Below are 21214 nucleotides of genomic sequence, written 5' to 3'. Positions count from 1 at the left end.
TAGTTAAGGAAAATAAGGGCAGAATGAGCAGGAAGCTGAATGCATTAACTTCCAAACAGCTACTAACAGGCAAAAGGAAACAATCAGAGGCACTCAAAGGAGTTTTTAGTGCATTATGTATCTGATGCAAGGCCGAAGGAAGGAAACTTCACTTTCTCTGTTCACGGTGATTATGGAACTGAATTCCATGTTTAAAACCTGTAATTAAGCAGGAATGTCGTTATCTGTCCTAATAATGATTAACTGTCTTTGACATGATGCTGTCTTCACAACGATGGCACTTCATTTCTTTTCGATGCTACATGTCACCGTGAGGAAGCTGTTGTCCAAATTAGAATGATGAATTACTGCAGGGTATCATATAGATCAGACGTACTAATAAATATAACTTCACTATATTGTTTCCATCTCAGAAATTTCCGATTCAGATAATTTTGGAGTGATATTTAACGAGAGAAAAACATTCAGACGGTGCCAGCTCTTCGCGAGAAATGGGCTGACAGAAAGTCTCTGCTGGTTTGTGTTTGCAACATTTGCCGCTAGTGTCCCGGTGTGAATAAAAGGAATTTGAGAGGTTTTTGCAGATTTAAGTGTTTATGGGAAACGGAAATCCAATGCTGTAAACCGTAAAGATAAATAAGAGAAGCTTGTCGTAGCACCCAATGTCTCTTTAAGTTAGACCATAAATAGCAGAGGATGGTTTCAATCCATCAACCTCTGGGTTATGGGCCGATCATGCTTCCGCTGGGCCACTCTGCTTCATAAAATTATTGGGTGCTGAATATCAGTGTTGTGTGTTAGGGAAATAAGTAATCACTTGCTTTGTGCTTTTTGGGCTAGAATACATCTGTTGGGAGGATTAACTTAACTACATATTTCCACTGTGTCACACCAGAAACAGACAGAGAAACACAGACAGAAAGGCAGCAAGAGACTGTCAGGATACACAAGGTGACAGAGAAAGATGCTGAGCAAATTAGCAAGACACTGAGATGGAGAGTCTGATCACTTATGTAAAGCTGTTGCTTGCTGCACAGAGATGTCCCCTGTTTGTAAATATGACTCCTGTTGTGTAACGGTGCTTTGCGTTGTGTAACTATGCACCCCTTGTGTAACTTTGTACACCGTTGTGTAACTATGCACCCCGTTGTGTAACCGTGCTCTCTGTTGTGGAACTGTGCTCTCTGTTGTGTAACTATGCCCTCTGTTGCGGAACTGTGCTCTCTGCTGTGTAACTGTGCCCTCTGTCATGTAACTGCGCTCTCTGTTGTGTAACTGTGCCCCTATTGTGTAACTGTGGCCCCTGTTGTTTAACTATGCTCTCTGTTGTGTAATTGTGTTCTCTGTTATGTTACTGTGTTCTCTGTTGAGTAACTGTGCTTTCTGTTATGTAACTGTGCCCCCTGCCCCCTGCCCCCTGCTCTAGGGAGCAGACTCGGAGTGAGGAGCACCGGAGCGGTAAACTCGGGGCACAGAGTAACTGAAGCCAAAACTGAAAAAGTGATGTCACAGGAAAGCTGCAACCTGATTGGTTGGTAGGAAATCTGCACCAAATTTGAAAAAAAAAACTGCAAAGTTAATTAATAAATTAATTAACTAATTCGAGATTGCTGGAAGGTGATGTTCTGTAGCTGTATCATGTGGGAGCTGGCAGATCCCATTGCGAGCCACAGTGACCACATCTGCAGCAAGTGTTGGTTGCTGGAGGAACTCCGGCTCAGAATTGATGAGCTGGAGTCCGAGCTCAGGACGCTGCAGCACATCCAGGAGGGGGAGAGTTACCTGGACGCTTTGTTTCAGGAGGTGGTCACACCCGCGGGATTAAGTACCTCAAATTCGGTCAGTGGTCACAGTCAGCAGGGTGTGACTGCAAGTGAGGTAGGTAGAGGGATCCTGCGTTCAGGAACAGAGGAGCCTCAGCTCTTGACCTTGTCCATTAGGTACGAGGTACTTGCTCCCTGTGTGGATGAGGAACAGGGCTGTAGGGAGGATGAGGCAGCTGACCACGGCACCGTGGCACAGGAGGCCATTCAAATGGGGGGAGCAAAAAGACAAGTGGTAGTTGTAGGGGATTCTATAATTAGGGGAATTGATAGCATCCTTTGTATGCAGGATCGAGTGACCCGCATGGTATGTTGCCTGCCCAGTGCCAGGGTGAGGGACATCTCTGGCCGGCTTGAAAGGATATTGGAGAGGGAGGAGGAGGATCCAGTTGTTGTGGTCCACGTCGGGACAAATAGTATAGGTAAGACTAGGAAAGAGGACCTGTTTGGGGATTATCAGGAACTAGGAACGTTAAAGAACGGGTCCTCAAGGGTTATAATCTCCGGATTTCTACCCAAGCCACGTGCAAATTGGCATAGGGGCGCGAGAATAAGGGAAGTAAACACGTGACTAAAGGAGTGGTGTGGGAAAGAGGGGTTCCATTTTGTGGGGCACTGGCATCAGTATTGGAACAGGAGGGATCTGTACCTTTGGGACGCTCTCCACCTGAACCGATCTGCGACAAATGTTCTAGCGAAAAGGGTAAATAGGGTGGTCAACAGGACTTTATACTAGAAAGTGGGGGGGAAGGGAAGGGTAAAGCTCCAAGAAGTCTGACTAACGGTAAACAAAGCAGCAGGTTAGCGTCTGGGGGGTGCCTTCAACTTCATGGAAAATTATGAAAAAACTGAAAAGAAAGGAAAGCCCAGGAGAGGCTATTAAAGTGTCCAGAACACAAAATAGGGCAGATTGTTTGGAAAGGGTTAGGAATCTAACTTCAAGCACATCAGATAAAGGGACGACAATGAGAAGGGGGATGGGAAATACAGGACTGAATGTGTTGTATCTGAATGCACGCAGTATACGAAATAAGGTAAATGAGCTTGTGGCACAGTTTGAAATTGACAGGTATGATGTGGTGGGCATCACGGAGACATAGCTTCAAGGGGATCAGGACTGGGAGCTAAATATCCAAGGGCATACATCTTATCAAAAAGATAGGCAGGTTGGCAGACGGGGTGGGGTTGCTTTGTTAGTAAGAAATGAAATTAAATCTACAGCAAGAAACGACGTAGGGTCAGATGATGTAGAATCTGTGTGGGTAGAGTTGAGGAACCACAAAGGTTAAAAAAAAAACGTAATGGGAGTTATGTACAGGACTCCGAACACTAGGCAGGATATGGGGCACAAGATACACCAGGAGATAGAAAAGGCGTGTAAGAAAGCCAAGGTTACAGTGATCATGGGGGGTTTCAATATGCAGGTAGACTGGGAAAATCAGGTCGGTAGTGGATAGCAAGAAAAGGAATTTGTGGAATGTCTACGAGATGGCTTTTTGGAGCAGCTTTTGGTGGAGCCCACTAGAGAACAGGCAATTCTAGATTTAGTGATGTATGAAGCAGATTTGATAAGGGAGCTTAAGGTGAAGGAATCCTTAGGAGGAAGTGACCATCATATGACAGAATTTACCCTGTAATTTGAGAGGAAAAAGCTGGAATCAGATATAACGGTATTACAGTTGAATAAAGGAAACTACAGAGGCATGAGTGAGGAGCTGGCCAGAATTGACTGGGAGATGAGCCTAGCAGGAAAGCCAGTGGAACAGCAATGGCAGGAGTTTCTGGGAGTAATTTGGGAGACACAGCAAAAATTCATCCCTAGGAAGAAGAAGCATACTAAAGGGAGGACAAGGCAACCATGGCTGACAAGGGAAGTCAGGCACACCATAAAAGCTAAAGAGAAAGCATACAATGCGGCGAAGAGCAGTGGGAAGCCAGGGGTTTGGGAAGCATACAAAGACCAACAGAGGACAAGTAAAAAAGAAATAAGGAGGGAGAAGATTAAATATGAGGGTAAACTAGACAGTAATATAAAAGAAGATTGCAAGAGCTTTTTTAGATATATAAAGGGTAAGAGAGAGGCAAAAGTGGACATTGGGCCGCTGGAAAATGACGCTGGAGAAGTAGTAGTGGGGAACAAAGAAATGGCAGAGGAGCTGAATGGGTACTTTGCGTCAGTCTTCACGGTGGAACACACGAGTAACATCCCCAAAGTTAAAGAGAGTCCGGGGGCAGAGGAGAGTATGGTGGCTATTATCAAGGAGAAGGTGCTAGGAAAACTGAAAGGTCTGGAGGTGGATAAGTCACCTGGACCAGATGGATTACACCCCAGAGTTCTGAAGGAGATAGCTGAAGAGATAGTGGGGACATTAGTGGTGATCTTTCAGGAATCTTTGGAGTCGGGGAGGATTCCCAGAGGACTGGAAAATCGCTAATAAGAACTCCTTGCCATTCTGTCTCCCTCCTCCTAGGAGGCTGCTGTTTGTTCCCTTCCCCCGGGACTGTGGTCTCTCCAATGGCGGCTCTTCCTTTCCCAGGTCGAACAGGGGGAGAGCAGCGCGCATGCGCTCTTCTGCTCACCGCATCCCCACCTCCCCCCGGTCCTCACGCCCCACCCCAGTTCAACTCTGGTGGGGGATTGGAATGACGCATGCACAGAAATCTACAACATTGCATGAAACTATTTTGTTTGGAAATGTTCTCCAAGTCACTTTTATCCGAGATTCAGCAAAAGACCTGGAGCTTATGAGGAGGAAACGATGAGAACTGGGACTTGCCCCCGCAAGAAACTCATTCTGGGATCTTTCTTTGCAGACTGTTTGGTGTTCAGGGGCCCGTCTTCACAAAGCAATCCTGCAGAATCACTGGAGGAAGCCGGGAATCGGGGTGTTTGCTGGGACCGTGAATGAGTTAATATCAGACAGGAACTTTCCAGATTCATTTAATCCAAGTGAAACACTCACTGGGAGTAATATCCAACGGCCCTGAGCTGCAGGGAGTTCAACAGGGAAGAGAGGGTTAAACATGGGCCATTGTTTCTCACTCACTGACACTGTCATCGAGCCATACGGTCACAGAGTCATGGAGACATTACTGTTCAGAAGGAGGTCATTCGGCCCATCCAGTCCATACTACCTGTCTGTAGAATAATCCAGTTATCCTATTCTCCTGCTCTATCCCTGCAACTTTATTCCCCATAGGCGCCCACGCAATTTCCGTTTGAAATCTCCGTTTCCACAATGCCCATAGGGATCAAGATCCAAGTCATTACCCGGAGAGTAACAAAGTTCTTGCACACATTCCCCCTGCACATCTTGTCTTAAATTTTAAATCCGTGTCCATTAATCCTTCTACCCTAAGTTCATGGCAACAGCTTTCCTTTGTTTACCTGATCTAAACCTATTATAATCTTGCATAACTCTCTCAGACCTCCCCTCAATTTCGTTTTCTTCAAGTAGAGCAGCTTCAGATTCTCCAACCAACCTTGCAGCTATAACCCCTCATGCCTGTAACTATTCTAGTAAATCTCCTTTGCACCGTCTCAAAGACCCTCACATCCTTCCAAAAGTGTGGTGACCAGAAATAGGCGCATTATTCTAGTTGCTGCCTAAACAAAGCTTTATAAAGGTTAAACATAACGTTCCTGCTTTTATGCTCAGCACCTCTGTTGATGAAATCAAGGATCCCATCTGCTTTCCTAACTACTCTCTCAAAATCTACTGTCACCTAAAAGATCTAAAGATTTTCGGGCCCTCTGACCCTACACACTTTTTAGAACTGGACCATTAAGTTTATGCCTCCTCTCCCTATCTCTTCTGTCAAACCACAGCACTGTTCCTGAGTGTGGGATTAATAATGTGTCTCTGCTACAGTATCAGTGAGAACTGAGGTTGCAGCTTCTGCCTCTCCAGGGGAAATTTTATGGATGGAGCCATAATTTACAGGGATTTCTGCAACTGATGGATGTATTGTCTGGTCGCCTGAGTCTCACCGCCCTCACTCACTCTGTCTCTGTCTATCCCTCCAGCCCCTCTCTATTGAATTCCATATGAAGGAGGGACAATGTTGTTTAGTGGCTGAGTGCACACAATCTGTATCTTCAAATGATCAAAAATAAGTCTGCTTGTGAACAAGACAATAATTTAAACCAGTTACGGATCAACCCTGTGATTTGCTGCAGTCTCCTGAATCTGGGGAACAGACACTGTGAGCAGCTCCGGTCTCAGAGGGTTTAACAGTTACTGAGCTGGGAAACTACAACTAATCCCCGAGAATCCACAGCACAGGCCGAGAGGAGAGGAAAGCCTGTCCTGGGAGCTGTAAATCTGAGACACAGTTTGTCCTGTCAATGTGTAGATGTGAACATTGTATCAGCGAGAGTGTGTTAAAGGGGCGGGCGGGTTAGACTAATGTCACTGTGTTTGTGTGTCCGGCCTCAGCGCCAGATTTCCCAGTCCCTCTTGTGTAAAATCACAAGATTTCCCTGTCATAGGATCGCGATGCTCCCCTGCTCAGCCCTGAAGAGAGAATTTAAGGGAAATATTTCGTTAATTTCAAGATTTCAGTGGAAACACAGAGAAGAAGTCAGCGATCGGCTGAGAGGGCGCGTTCAAAGCAGCAAAGAAACGGGTTTAAATCGAAATTGCTGCCTTTAATTCGGATGGAACTTTCTCGACAACAAAGATTCAGATTTTGTTAACAGAAGGAAGCGAGTGTGGGAATCTGTAATGTCCAATTTGAAGTGGAATTGGGGAGTTTATGAGGAGAGAGAAACACAGAGAGGCTGGAGGAGCCGGGAGCTGACAGCAGGTTGTCTCTGCCCCGTCCGCTCTCTGTGTTTAAGTTGCTCTGAGCCGCCACCACTGGTTTCATTTCTGATCCAGTTCTGACTGTCAGAGAGATTTTCCACACAGTCTCGGATATGACTGATACTGCAGCCTCCGAAACGGCTCCTCCAGCCGCTGCCGCTCAAGTCAAATCTCCCAAGAAGAAGAAGGCGGCTTCCCGATCGAAGGCAGTCGGTCCCAAGTTAGGCGAACAGATCCTCAAGATTGTGGCGGGTTGCAGCGATCGCAAGGGGATGTCCCTGGCCGCGATAAAGAAAGCTTTGTCTGGCAGCGGTGTCGATGTGGGGAAGCTCGGCTCCCAGATCAGGCTAAGTATCAGGAGGAAGGTGGAGAGCGGCTCCCTGGTGCAGGTAAAGGGACAGGGCGCCTCCGGCTCCTTCAAAATCCCTAAGAAGGAATCCCAGGGGAAAGTGGGAAAGAAGGAGAAGAAACCAACAGCCAACAAATCTTTAGTCAAGAAACCAGCGGCCAAGAAGGTGAAAACAAAGAAACCAGCAGCTAAGAAATCTCCAGCCAGGAAAGTAGCAGCCAAGAAATCCCCAGCGAAGAAAGCAACAGTCAAGAAAACAAGCAGCAAGAAGGCGGCAACTCCAAAAAAGGCGGTGAAGAAAGCAGCGCTGAAGAAAAAATCTCCCGTCAAGAAGGTCACGGGCGGAAAGGCTTTAAAAAAAGTGGATAAATCGAAGGCCAAGCCCAAAGTGAAAGCAGCAAAGGCTAAGAAAGCAGCGCCAGGAAAGAAGTGAAACCAGCCGAGCAAATTGTAAACCTCTGAACACAAAGGCTCTTCTCAGAGCCGCCCACGTCTCTCAGGAAAGAGCTGATCCCCGAATCAAATGTCCCTGTCCCGGCGCTGGGAGCAGGTTTCACACTGAAATGATTTATATTAACTTGAAAATTCCCGGTATCTCACTGACATGCACTATACCCATCCCCTCCCCCACTCTGCAATAAAACAGAGCGGTGTCCGTGCCCCATTGTAACTGGGGATTTGTGCAGCTGCTCTGTCAGTTTCTGCTCGTTTCCTTTTCACAGATTCAGGGTGAGAGTGTGTAAGACAGTTACCCGGGCGGAGAAACCCCGCGTTACAACTTAAAGCCCAACACATGAGTTTGTGTAATTCAGCTGGAGTGAGGTGTCGGTAAACTGCTCAACCCGCCTGGAGGGGAGGTGTGTGGGGGTAGAACAGAAGCTGGGAGTGAAGTGGAAACAGGCGGATTTGACAGGGTATAGGGTATGTACTTGGGCTGGAATATTACAGAATTTTAATTGTAAAGCTCTTTATTTAAAAGCTGCGGGTTTTTAGAACCGTTTAATTTGAAGCTCCAATCTATAAGGTTTGTGCCGAGCGCTGTGTTAACTTCCATTGTCGAGAATTTAAAAACAAAGTCGTTTCTGGCAGGGAGGAGGCGGAGTTGGATTATTATAGACATTCCTCTGTTCTGTCTGTCACTCAGTCTCCTCCCCGTCCCGCCTCTCACTCTATGCCCGTTTCTCAGTCAGGTCGGGGCGGGCTCTATAAAAGAGGAACCGAAACAGCTCGTCTGTCATATTCAGCAGAGATCTGAGTGAAGGTTCATCATGTCTGGCAGAGGGAAAGGAGGCAAAGGACTGGGTAAAGGCGGAGCAAAGCGGCACCGCAAAGTGCTTCGTGATAATATCCAGGGCATCACCAAACCAGCAATCCGCCGCCTGGCTCGCCGTGGCGGTGTTAAGCGGATCTCGGGTTTGATCTATGAGGAGACTCGCGGGGTGCTGAAGGTTTTCCTGGAGAATGTGATCAGGGATGCGGTCACCTACACTGAACACGCCAAGCGTAAGACGGTCACTGCCATGGATGTGGTGTACGCTCTGAAACGCCAGGGCCGAACTCTCTATGGATTCGGCGGCTAAACAACTCGACCCTTTCCACCAAACACACAACAAAGGCTCTTTTAAGAGCCACCCACCGCCTCACAGAGAGAGCAGAGACCTGGGAGCGGGAGCTGGGATGGGCTGTGATCGGGAATGTTAGTGCCTGATTTGTTCTGACGGGGAATGTACTGAGATTCTCAGTTTGCTCGTTGTTTATTTACCCGGATAGCACATTCTGCACTGACACTGAAAAGTCTCTCCACTGCTTCATGTTATCGAAAGGTTTTGTTCTGGATGAATAATGAGTCGGATAGTAATGACAGGATCCGGCGGTTCCTCTGACATCAGCCGTTCAATCCGCCAGTGGAGTTGAGGTTACAATCAGATCAGCCATGATCTCACTGAATGGCGGAACAGGCTCGATGGGCTGAGCGGCCTCCTCCTGCTCCTAATCCCAATATTCGCACGGATGTCCGTCAAGGCTCAGACCGGGAACAGAGGGAGCTTCGAGCCGCTCCCGTTCCCGCTCTTTATCGGAATGAACAGCCGAGAATGAGGGCAATGGGAAGGGGTCTGATGTCCCCAGCACCGTTTCTATTTTATTACCCATTCCAGCCCTCTAAGCGAGCGGCGATTTTAAAGGTTGGTTGTGCTGTATGGAGCAATGCTCAATTATTATTATATTAACAATTCAGTTATTGCCTGGGAAATTCAGCACTGACTTTACACAGTTCAAACAACAGACTGGTGTTTCTGTCCAAAAATGAGCAGATTCACCAGGATGATGCGGGGTTTACAAATTGCCGGGACAGGTTACATGAACTGGAATTTCATTGGGGTTAGGACATAGTGAGTGATAGTGAAAAATGGTGTTTATAATTTTCAAAAAAGGGAAGAACGAAGTCTATTGTCGAGACGGGAAACGGCTGCAGAAAAAGACGGAATTTTTAAATAGACAATTTAAAATAACTCGACCAATGACGACCTGAGTTGCCAGGGATTAATTCATTGGTTCGATTGTGGACGCAACTGCCTGGGCGTAAGGCTGCAGCCAATTACTGTTCGGGGCGGTTCCTCACAGAGTCTAAAAAGGCGGATTGTCGAGCAGATTGTATTAATAGTCCTTGTAACTCTGACTGGTGAATCTGTTCAGAAAATGGTCAGGAGTAACTCTCCTTCCTCGACTTTCGCCGCTTCTTGCCGCCCTTTGCTACCGGTTTCTTTAAGGCATTCTTGTCTCCCTTCTTGGGAGCTGGTTTCTTCTCATCAACCATCTTCAGTTTCAGACACAAATAAACCAAACCCCTTCCGAGCGCCGATTAAATAGACAGTCTCCCAGATCTATGCTAATGAAGGATTGGGAAAAGATGACTCTGAATGGACAGTTTAAAGGCTAAACCAGCCTCTAAGTATATAATTTCAGGATTGGATATGGAAACAGGCCAACCAGATTGTGATTTCTCGCCCCCACTCCTCCTCCCACCCCGTCATCAGCCTATTTACTTTGATCAGGAAATCCATTTTACAAAGACTCTCTCCAGCCCCAGTTCCTCAATGTTTTACTATACATCGGGGAATGTCGCCTGATTGTTTTGCGAGGGTCCGTTCTCCACAGAGAGAGATTATACGGGAAAGCGGGATGCCATCTGTAACAGAGAGCCCCTGATAATGTGTGCGAGTCTGGGATTTACTCACTCTGATACTGTGCATGAGTTTGGGATTCATTCACTGTTTGTAAGGCCGTGCTACAGTGAGAGAGTCTGGGATTCATTCTGTGCATTCTGGCAAGTCTCTGGGACTGAAAGTGATTGCTGATGTCGTTCTGTGTCTGACTGTGATAGTGTTTGAGACTCATTGTGCATCTGTCAGTTAGCTGTGCATGAGAGTGAGTGGGGCTTTCACTCAGCACCTCATCTTCCGACTAGGCACTTTACAGCCTTCCGAACTGAATATTGAGTTCAACAATTTTGGATCATGAACTCTCTCCTCCATCCCCACCCCCTTTCCGATCCCCCCCTTTTTTCCCCAATAATTTATATAGATTTTTCTTTTCCCACCTATTTCCATTATTATTAAATATATTTCCATCCATTGTTTTATCTCTACCTTTTAGCCTTTATCGAGTCCTTCACCCCAGCCCCACTAGGGCTATCTGTACCTTGCTTGTCCTGCTTTCTACCCTTAATTAGCACATTCCTTAGATAATATCACCACCTTCAACAACTCCTTGCCCTTTTGTCTGTGATATCTTTTTGTTATCTCCACCTATCACGGGCTCTACTTGTCCTACCCCGCCCCTTAAACCAGCTTATATTTCATCTCTCTTCTATTTTTACTTAGTTCTGTTAAAGGGTCATTCAGACTCTAAACGTTAACTGTGCTCCTCTACGCTGATGCTGCCAGACTTTCTGAGATTTTCCACATATTTGTTTTGGATTTCCAGCATCCGCAGTTTTTTGCTTTTATCTTAGTGTTTAATTGACTGGCACCTCTCTTCAAGGAATGCCTACCTTGAAGAAGTTTTGCTCTTCTCTCCGACAGGATTTTCGTATCTCTCTCTTGCCTTGTTCACCTTCATTGTTTTCCATTTCTCTCCTGGTGTTTGACAAGGTGTTTACCAAAACTCGCTTCCACAGCCATATGTCCTTCCTCAGTGACTGTCTCCATCTCCGACTTACCCCATGTGGATTTCAACTGAAGTTCCATCCCTTATGTTTCAAACCCACCCAGGATTAAAGGAATCTCCAGGACATACAACGCTCCTCGGACTGCTGTTCTCATTGCATTCTGAGATCTACACTCAGTGCCATGTGCCGCCATATGAACACACTCGACCTCTCCCTCCAGCAGCACCACCGCACTCTTTTTCTAAGCTGCGCATATCCCCAGTTTCATTTTATTCTTCATCTCATCCGATGCCTCAACAAGAAACTTTGTCTCTTTCTTTCAGGTGCAAAGGAATGCAAGCTCCAACAACTCATTGACACCAACACCCATCCAGGACCCTCAAACCTTGCCTGTCCCTCTGTCCCCATCCCGTCTTCCAATGGCAGCCCCGGCCGTGTATTCACCATACCCCTGACCTTCCCCTCTCCGTCGCTGAACGTTCAGTGCTCAGCAAAGGACTTAGTTTCAGACCCTTAAGCCCACATCTCAATGAATCTCAGGCTCGGCACGATGCTGAACTCTTCTACCGCCACCTCCATCTCCGTGCTCACTTCTTTGGGCAGGAGTCCTCTCCCCATTCAATGGATCCTTTTACCTGCCTCCAATATTCTCCCTCCACCTGGACCCCTCCCTCTGGATTCTTAGCTTCTCCTGATCTTTTGATTGAGAACTGTTGGCGTGACATTAGTCGTCTCAATTTCTCTGCTCCTCTCACCCACTCTAACCTATCTCTCTCTGAACTTTCTGCGCTTCGTTCTCTCAGGTCCAACTCTGACATTGTCATTAAACCCGCTGACAAGGGTGGTGCTGTTGTTGTCTGGCACACTGACCTCTACCTCGCAGAGGCTGAGCATCAACTCAAAGACACTTTCTCCTACCACCCTTGGACTATGACCCCACCACTGAACATCAAGCCAGTGTTTCCAGGACTGTTACTGACCTCAACTCCTCTGGAGATCTTCCTTCCACAGCTTCCAACCTGATAGTATCCCAAACTCAGACGGCCCGCTTCTACCTCCTACCCAAAATCCACAAACAGGACTGTCCCGGCAGACTTATCATGTCAGCCTGTTCCTGCCCCACGGAACTAATTTCTTGCTATCTTGACTCCATTCTCTCTCCCCTTGTCCAGTCCCTTCCCACCTACATCCGTGATTCCGCTGACACCCTACATCATATCAACAATTACCAGTTCCCTGGCCCCAACCGCCTCCTCTTCACCATGGACGTCCAATCCCTCTACATCTCCATCCAACACCAGGGTGGTCTGATGGCTCTCTGCTTCTTCCTCGAACAGAGGCCTGAACAATCCCCATCCACCACTGCTCTCCTCTGTCTGGCTGAACTTGTTCTCACACTGAACAATTTCTCCTTAAGCTCCTCTCACATCCTCCAAATAAAAGGTGTGGCTACGGGTACCCACGTGGGCCCCAGCTATGCCTGTCCCTTTATGGGGTATGTGGAACATTCTTTGTTCCAGTCCTACTCCGGCCCCCTCCCACAACTCTTTCTCCGGTACATCAATGATCACTTCGTTGCTGCTTCATGCTCTCATCTGGACCTGGAAAATTTATTAATTTTGCTTCCAATTCCCACCCCTCCATCATTTTCACATGGTCCATCTCTGACACTTCCCTTCCCTTCCTTGACCTCCCTGTCTCAATTTCTGGTGATAGACTGTCCATCAATATCCATTAGAAGCCTACCGACTCCCACAGCTACCTCACCTACAGCTCCTCACACCCCGCTTCCTGTAAGGATTCCATCCTATTCTCTCAGTTCCTTCGCCTCTGTCGCATCTGTTCTGATGATGCCACTTTCAAAAACAGTTCCTCTGACATGTCTTCCTTCTTCCTTAATCGAGGTTTTCCACCCACGGTGGTTGACAGGGCCCTCAGCCGTGTCCGGCCCATCTCCCGCGCATCTGCCCTCACACCTTCCTCTCCCTCCCAGAACTATGATAGGGACCCCCTTGTCCTCACTTATCACCCCACCAGCCTCTGCATTCAAAGGATCATCCTCTGCCATTTCCGCCAACTCCAGCATGATGCCACCACCAAACACATCTTCCCTTCACCACCCCCCCCGGCGGCTTTCCGCAGGGATCGTTCGCTCCGGGACACCCTGGTCCACTCCTCCATCACCCCCAACGCTTCAACCCCCTCCCACGGCACCTTCCCATGCAACCGCAGAAGGTGCAACACCTGCCCCTTCACTTCCCCTCTCCTCACCGTCCAAGGACCCAAACACTCCTTTCAAGTGAAGCAGCATTTCACTTGCACTTCCCTCAATTTAGTCTACTGCATTCGTTGCTCCCAATGCGGTTTCCTCAACATTGGAGAGACCAAACGGAGACTGGGTGACTGCATTGCAGAACACCTTTGGTCTGTCCGCAAGCATTATCCAGACCTCCCTGTCGCTTGCCATTTCAACACTCCACCTGGCTTTCACGCCCACATGTCCGTCCTTGGCTTGCTGCATTGTTCCAGTGAAGCTCAATGCAAACTGGAGGAACAGCACCTCATCTTCCGACTATGCACTTTACAGCCTTCCGGACTGAATATTGAGTTCAACTATTTTAGATCATGAACTTTCTCCTCCATTCCCACTCCCTTTCCGATCCCCCCCTTTTTTCCCAATAATTTATATAGATTTTTCATTTCCCACCTATTTCCATTATTTTTAAATGTATTTCCATCCATTGTTTTATCTCTACCTTTTAGCCTTTTTCGATTCCTTCACCCCACCCCACCCCCACTAGGGATATCTGTACCTTGCTCGTCCTGCTTTCTCCCCTTAATTAGCACATTCCTTAGATAATATCACCACCTTGAACACCTCTTTGTCCTTTTGTCTGTGACATCTTTTGGTTATCTCCACCTATCACTGGCTCTACTTGTGTCCCTCCCCCCGCCCCCCCCACCCCCTTAAACCAGCTTATATTTCACCTCTCTTCTATTTTTACATAGTTCTGTTGAAGGGTCATTCGGACTCGAAACGTTAACTGTATTCCTCTCCGCAGATGCTGCCAGACTTGCTGAGTTTTTCCAGGTACTTTTGTTTTTGTTTCATTCTCTCCCTCTGACAGACGCCAAGTCCGGAGAGGAGAGGCGGACCCTCAGGGCCTCCAAGCAGTGGAGTTCAAAGTAACATCACAATTCAAACTATGACGCAGTAAGTAGGTCAGGTAAGTACTTCTACTTATTCTATTAATTAAACTGCTGCAGTCACAGTTTAAACAAAATATTGTGAGGACTTTGGACTGTAGTAGGAGTGGAATAAGGACCCTAGTGTAATTAGTATTCTTTAAAAGGGAGTAACTAACAAGCTTAAATTAAAGGGAACAGAAGGCAGCAGAGCTCACACCCGCGATATGCTCCTCCTGTGCTATGTGGGAATTCATGGACACTTCCAGTGACCCTGGTGAGCATGTGTGCAGGAAGTGCGTCCAGCTGCAGCTACTGGCTAACCGCATTTCGGAGCTGGAGCTGCGGGTGGATTCACCTTGGAGCATCTGCGATGCTGAGATTATCGGGGACAGCACATTCAGTGAGGCGGTAACACTGCAGGTAAAGACTGAACAGGCAGAAAGGGAATGGGTGACCACCAGGCAGAGTAGAGAGAGGCAAGTAGTACAGGAGTTCCCTGTGGCCGTCCCCCTCTCTAACATATATACCGTTTTGGATACTGCTGGGGGAGGCAACATCTCAGGGGAAAGCAGCAGAAGTCCATGGCATCACGGGTGGCTCTGCTGCAAAAGAGGGGAGGAAGAAGAGTGGCCGGGCTATAGTGATAGGGGATTCAATAGTAAGGGGAACAGACAGGCGTTTCTGTGGCCCACAAAATAGACTCCAGGATGGTATGTTGCCTCCCTGGTACCACGGTCAAGGATGTCCCAGAGAGCGGCAGGGAATTGTGAAGGGGGGCGGAGGGCGGTGTGAACAGCCAGTGGTCATGTTGCATATTGGTACCAATAACATAGGTAAAAAATAAAACAATGAGTTCCTACAAGCTGAATATAGGGAGTTAGGATGTGAACTAAAAAGTAGGACATCAAAGGTAGTAATCTCAGGAATATTACCAGTGTCACGTGCTAGCGAGAGTAGAAATAACAGGATATATCAGATAGATACGTGGCTGAAGAAATGGTGTTGGGGGGAGGGATTCAGATTCCTGGGACATTGGGACCGGTTCTGGGGAAAATGGGACCAGTACAAACAGGACAGGTTGCATCTGGGGAGGACCGAAACCAATGTCCTCAGCGGTGGAGAGGTTGGGGTTGTGGGCGTGGAGGTGTTGGAGGTGGGGGGGTGATGGGAGTGGAGGAGTTGGGGTGGGGTGGTGGTGGAAGAAAGTGTTTGCTAGTGCGGTTGGGCAGGGTTTGAACTAGAATGGCAGGGGGGTGGGAACCTGAGTAGGGAGACAGAGGAGGGGGAAACAAGGATAGAAACAAAAGACAGAAAAGTAAGAAGCAAAAGTGAAAGACAGAAAAAAAAGTGTGAAAAACAAATGGGGTCAGAGTGCAAAATAAAGCGAAGGTGGTTACAAAGTTAAAGAAAAGTTGAAAGGCATCATATCTTAATGTGTGGAACATTTGCAATAAGGTAGATGAATTCACGGTGCAAATAGATATAAACGGTTATGATATAGTTGCAATTATGAAGACGTGTCTACAGGGTGATCAAGGATGCAAACTGAACATCCAGGGGTATTGAATATTTAGGAAGGGCAGATCAATAGGGAAAGAAGGTGGGGTGGCATTGTTAGTAATGGAGGAAATCAATGCAATAGTGAGGAAGGATATTGGCTCAGAAAATCATGATGTGGAATCTGTTTGGCTGGAGATAAGAAACAACAAGGGGCAGAAAACGTTGGTGGGGGTTGTCTATAGGCCTCCAAACATTAATGGAGATGTAAGGGAAGGCAATAAGCAGGAAATTAGAGATGCATGCAATAAGGATACAACTGTAATTGTGGGTGACTTTAATCTACATACAGATTAGACAAACCACACAGCAATAATGCTGTGGAGGAGGATTTCCTGGAGTGTGTACCTGATGGTTTTATGGACCAAGACATTGAGGAACCAACTAGAGAGCAGGCTATCATAGACTGGGTGCCATACAATGAGAAAGAATTAATTCCCTTGGGGAAGAGCGACCATAAAATAATGGAATTGTTCATTAGGATGGATAGTGAAGAAGTTGAATTGAAAACGAAGGTCCTGAATCTAAAATAAAGGAGCTAAGAGGGTCTGAGGCGTGAGTTGGCAATGATGGACTGGGGAACCGTACTTAAAAGGTTGACCAGTGGATAGGCAATGGCTAATATTTAAGGAATGTATGCATGAATTACAACAATTATTCATTCCTGTCTGGCACAAAAATAAAATAGGAAAGGTGGCCCAACCATGGCTTACAAAAGAAATTAGGGATAGTATTAGATCCAAAGAGGAGACATATTAAACTGCAGGAAAAGAGAGCAAGCCTGAAGATTTGGAGCAGTTTAGGATCCAGCAAAAGTGGACAAAAAGATTCGTCAAGAAGGGGAAAATGGAGTATGAGATTAAACTTACAAGGAACATAAAAACTGACTGTAAAGGCTTCTATAAATATGTGAAGAGAAAAAGATTAGCAAAGACAAATGTAGGTTCCTTACAGTCAGAAATGGGGGAAATTATAATGGGGAACAAAGAAATGGCAGGAGAATTGAACACATATTTTAGTTCTGTCTTCACAAAACAGGACAAGGGAAGACCTTTTAGAACAGAGATGAGGAGAAACTTCTTTAGTCAGAGAGTGGTGAATCTATGGAATTCATTGCCACAGAAGGGTGTGGAGGCCAGGTCATTGAGTGTATTTAAGACCGAGATAGATAGGTTTTTGATTGGTAAGGGGATCAAAGGTTACGGGGAGAAGGCGGGAGAATGGAGTTGAGAAACTTATCATCCATGATTGAATGGCAGAGCAGACTCGATGGGACGAATGGCCCAATTTCTGCTCCTATGTCTTATGGTCTAAATAATTTTCCAGAAATGTTAGGGAACCAAGGGTCTAGCAAGAGGGAGGAATTGAAGAAAACTAGTATTAGTTAAAAAAGTTGTGGTCAAGAAATTAACGGGGTTAAAGGCTGAAAAATCCCCAGGATTTGATGATCTACATCCCAGGCTACTAAAGGAAGTGGCCCTGGATATACTGGATGCATTGGTGGTCATCACCGAAAATCTCTCGACTCGGGAGCAATTCCCACAGATTTGTGGGTGGCAATTGTAACCCCGCTATTTAAACAAGGAGGGAGAGAAAAAACAAAACTACAGGCCAGTTAGCCTAACATCAGTAGTAGGGCAAATTCTAGAGTCTATTATAAAAGACATGGTAACTGAACACTTGGAAAGCATTAATAGGATTAGACAAAGTCAGCATGGGTTTATGGAAGGGAAATGATGCTTAACTAATCTACTGAAGTTTTTGGAGAAAAGATAAGGGAGATCCAGTGGATTGTATTGAATATTGATGTACAGTCTATCACCAGAAAATGAGACAGAGAGGTCAAGGAAGGGAAGTGTCAGAGATGGACCATGAAGGTGATGGAGGGGTGGAAATTGGAAGCAAAATTGTATCATTTTTTCCAGGTCCAGGTGAGAGCATGAAGCAGCACCGAAATGGTCAACGGTGTACCGAAGGAAGAGTTGCGGGAGGGGGCCTGAGTAGGACTGGAACAAGGAATGTTCCACATATCCCATAAAGATGTTTCAGTGCTTCTTCATGGTCTCGTCTTCACTGAGAGAGTGGTGAGCCTGTGGAATTCTCTACCACAGAAGGCTGGGGAGGCCGGGTCGCAGAGCATTTTCAAGAAAGAAATTGGTACATTTTTGGATATTTGGGGCATCACGGGGTCTGGAGAGAAAGAGGGAATATGGCGTTGAGATAGAGGATCAGCCATGATCATATTGAATGGTGGAGCAGGCTCAAAGGGCCGAATGGCCTACTCTTGATCCTTGTTTCTATGATATACCAGTTTGGGACAAATGCTGTATCTGTCATTCTTGACCACAGTATGAGAGTGTTGGATTGATTCTATACCTGTTAGTCCCTGTAAATGTCTGTAAATGAGATTCATCCTGTGTTTGTCACTCTCTGGCACTGTAAGTTAATGTGGTATCGATTCTAGATCGTTCAGTCTGTGGTACTATCTGATTGTGCACTTCTCATTCACTGTCAGAGCCTGGTTCTGTGTTTGAAGGTGGGATGAATTTTGGACATTCCAACATCTGCTGCTCAGTGTGAGTGTGGAATTCAGTCTGTATCTGTCAGTATCAAGTGCTGAACAGGAATGTGGGAGTCATTCTCAATATCTGGGAATCTTTGAAACATATTTTGCATCTGTTAGTCTGTGATGCTGTATGTGAGAGTGGGATTCATTTTGTCTGTCAGGGTCTGGTAATCTGTGCGAGTGTTCGATACATTTTGTAACACTCAATCCCTGATGCTGTGCACAACTTTGTCCATCCCTAATTGCCCTTGTTCAGGGGGTATTTAAGAGACAACCATGTTACTGTGGGTCAGGGACCAGGAGTTACCAGTCGGATCATGTAAAAGAGGCAGGTTTTGCATGGTGTTTGACGACAATCGACAATCAGAGTTTTGATTTCAAATTTCACAATCTGCCATGGTGGGATTCGAAACTGGGTCTCCTGGGTCTCTAGAATACTCGTCCAGTGACAATAACACTGTGGCACTACCTCCCCATCTAGCAGAGTGGCTCAGCGGAAGCGTGCTGGGCCCATAACCCAGAGCTCGATGGATTGAAACCATCTTCTGCTATTTTCATTAATGACTGTGGGATTCATTCTGTCTCTATCAGACTTTGATTCTGAACATGTGCTTATGATTCCTCTGTGTCTCAGTGTTTGGCACTATGTGAAAGTCTGATTCATTCTCAACTTCTGAATGTCAAACGGTCTCAGATGTATTCTGTATCTACTGGTCAGCTGCACTGTGTGTGATGTGGGATTCATTCTGCATTTGTCTGTCTCCGTTACTGTAGTGAGTGGGTGATTTATTCTGTACTGGTCAGTCGCTGGTGCTGTGAGTAATGGGCTTCATTCTGTATCTGTCAGACTCTGGTGCTGAGTGTGTATTGTGCAGTTTGTCAGTGCCTGGTAACATGTTGGATTTGTTCAGTAGTTCACCCTGTCCGATTTTCTGTGTGAATGTGGGGTTTATTTTATCGTTCTCAATCTTTGATGTGGGTTATGATTCTAGGGTTAACTCTGGATCTGTGCTCAATAGTTATTGGAGAGAACTGAAACGAGGTGCAGCCCTGTCCAAATTTGTTGATGCCATTATTCTCTCAATATTGAAAATCTCCAGTTCAGAACTAGAATCCTACACACAGCGCAGCTCCCAGTAAATGTTGCAGTATCCTATCCAAGCTGCATTTCCCAGATTTTACCAGTTGTGAATCTTTTGATCAGTATTTGGGTATTTTAATGCAGGAACATCTGCCTGTTGACCCAATTCCATGGTGTTTTTGGGAATAGTAGCCATAGGAGTGGAATTAAAATCCAGCTGTTTCCCTCTCTCTAATATTATCTCAATGAAATCGGTACTTAATACAGAAAGCATTAGTCCATCACACACTCTGATCAATTCAACCCTCTATCCTTTATTACTAATGCATTGGTTGTGATTTTGAGTCCCACCTGAGTTGAGTTTTCAGTCAAATTTCATGTTTTATTTGTGCAAAACCGAAACTCATCCAGGGAAAAGGAACAGACACTTTCTATCAGAGAATAACGCCACTGCTCGTGTCTTCGGCAGAGCACCATGGAATCACTTACAACAAAATGAGAGGCTGGAGGGAGCTTCGTTTTAATGGGTCTTCTGAAGGATAGCACCTCGAATAGTGGAGCCCTCCCTCAGAGCTGTACTAGAGTATCAGTCTTCTTTGTTACACACAAATTCCAGTGTGGGATTTGAAAAAAAACACCTTTGTGTTCCAAAGGCGACTGTGACCAGGTCAGTCCCAGTGAAAGTGTTTAAGAAATCGACCAATCAACAGCTACATGACTGGGGCAATTATGATGTCATCCCCTGGCAGGTCACATGACAGTTGGAGGCACAAGGCATCACAACCAGATTTGTGACTGGATTCAAACCCAAAATCCTGTCACAATGATTTTTCAAATTAAGCTGTCAGCTGCTTGAAAATGCAGCAGTTAAACTTCCTGTCTAATCATGAGGAGAGCTAGGGAGCTAGTTACAAAACTAAATCCTTTAATAAAACAGTTCAAAAACCATCAAGATTGAAATCCTGTGAGGAAAAATCAAATTATTATTGAGAACTCTGCTGGGAGAACTTCATTGGACAGCAGAGAAATCAGGTGAAGAATCCAAGTAAATCGACACCAGCGAACAAGTTAAAATCAAAAGTGGAATAACTCCTGTCAAAAGCCGAGAGTTCTGTGCATCATCAGTTCTTCAGGTTGAGATATTATCTGGATTAAGCTTTCTGTTTAGAACAGGGTTTAATGAACTAAGTGGAATAGACACGTCATTGCGGAACAAGTAAGTCATCTCTAGATTTTCTTGAGTTCCAATTTATTGTAACATTGAATTCCGATGAACTGGAATTACAGTGCAAATGAATTGATAATTCAAAAACAAACTGTTTTCGAATAAATAAAGTAGAACAATTATTTTACAAAAAGTCCCAGAGTGACCTGCAAGCTCAAACACAGAGAGAGTGAATTGCAGAGTGAAGAGTTTAAAATGTGGATTTTGTGGAGAGTGGGGATTAGGTGCAGACGGGGAAGGAGCTGATGTGTAATTGAAACTGAGAGACAACTTCAAAAGTAGAAGAGAGAAAGAGAGGAACATTCGAAATAACAAGAACTTTAATTAAATGGCATATTTCGGTGAAGTATTGGGACAGCTGAGAGCTGTTGCCTACACATCCTGTGCTCTGTGGGAACTGCAAAGAAGCATGATGATAATTGTCAGATTCATAATACATTAGAGAACC

General features: G+C 45.9%; 2 protein-coding genes and 1 long non-coding RNA gene across 3 annotated transcripts in view; 2 read left to right on the top strand and 1 right to left on the bottom strand.

Annotated features, from left to right (window-relative positions):
- Positions 1 to 21214, top strand: part of LOC144670314 (histone H2B-like) — a 1149071-nt gene that overhangs the window by 551801 nt on the left and 576056 nt on the right. The gene's annotated exons all lie outside the window — the stretch shown is intronic.
- LOC144670321 (uncharacterized) overlaps positions 1 to 21214 on the bottom strand; it is a 132024-nt gene that overhangs the window by 64377 nt on the left and 46433 nt on the right. The gene's annotated exons all lie outside the window — the stretch shown is intronic.
- On the top strand, positions 6745 to 7413 carry LOC144670244 (histone H1-like). The gene has a single exon (XM_078532730.1). The coding sequence runs from the start codon at positions 6745 to 6747 to the stop codon at positions 7411 to 7413; it is 669 nt and encodes a 222-aa protein (XP_078388856.1).

This window comes from Cetorhinus maximus, chromosome 31 (genome assembly GCF_964194155.1).
Source record: "Cetorhinus maximus chromosome 31, sCetMax3.hap1.1, whole genome shotgun sequence".
NCBI lineage: Eukaryota > Metazoa > Chordata > Chondrichthyes > Lamniformes > Cetorhinidae > Cetorhinus > Cetorhinus maximus.
Note: the sequence above shows the minus strand (reverse complement) of the source record. Positions and strands in the feature narration are given on the sequence as shown.

Excerpts from the sequence above, each read along its gene's own strand:
- LOC144670244 (XM_078532730.1), top strand. The coding sequence starts at position 6,745 with ATGACTGATACTGCAGCCTCCGAAACGGCTCCTCCAGCCGCTGCCGCT.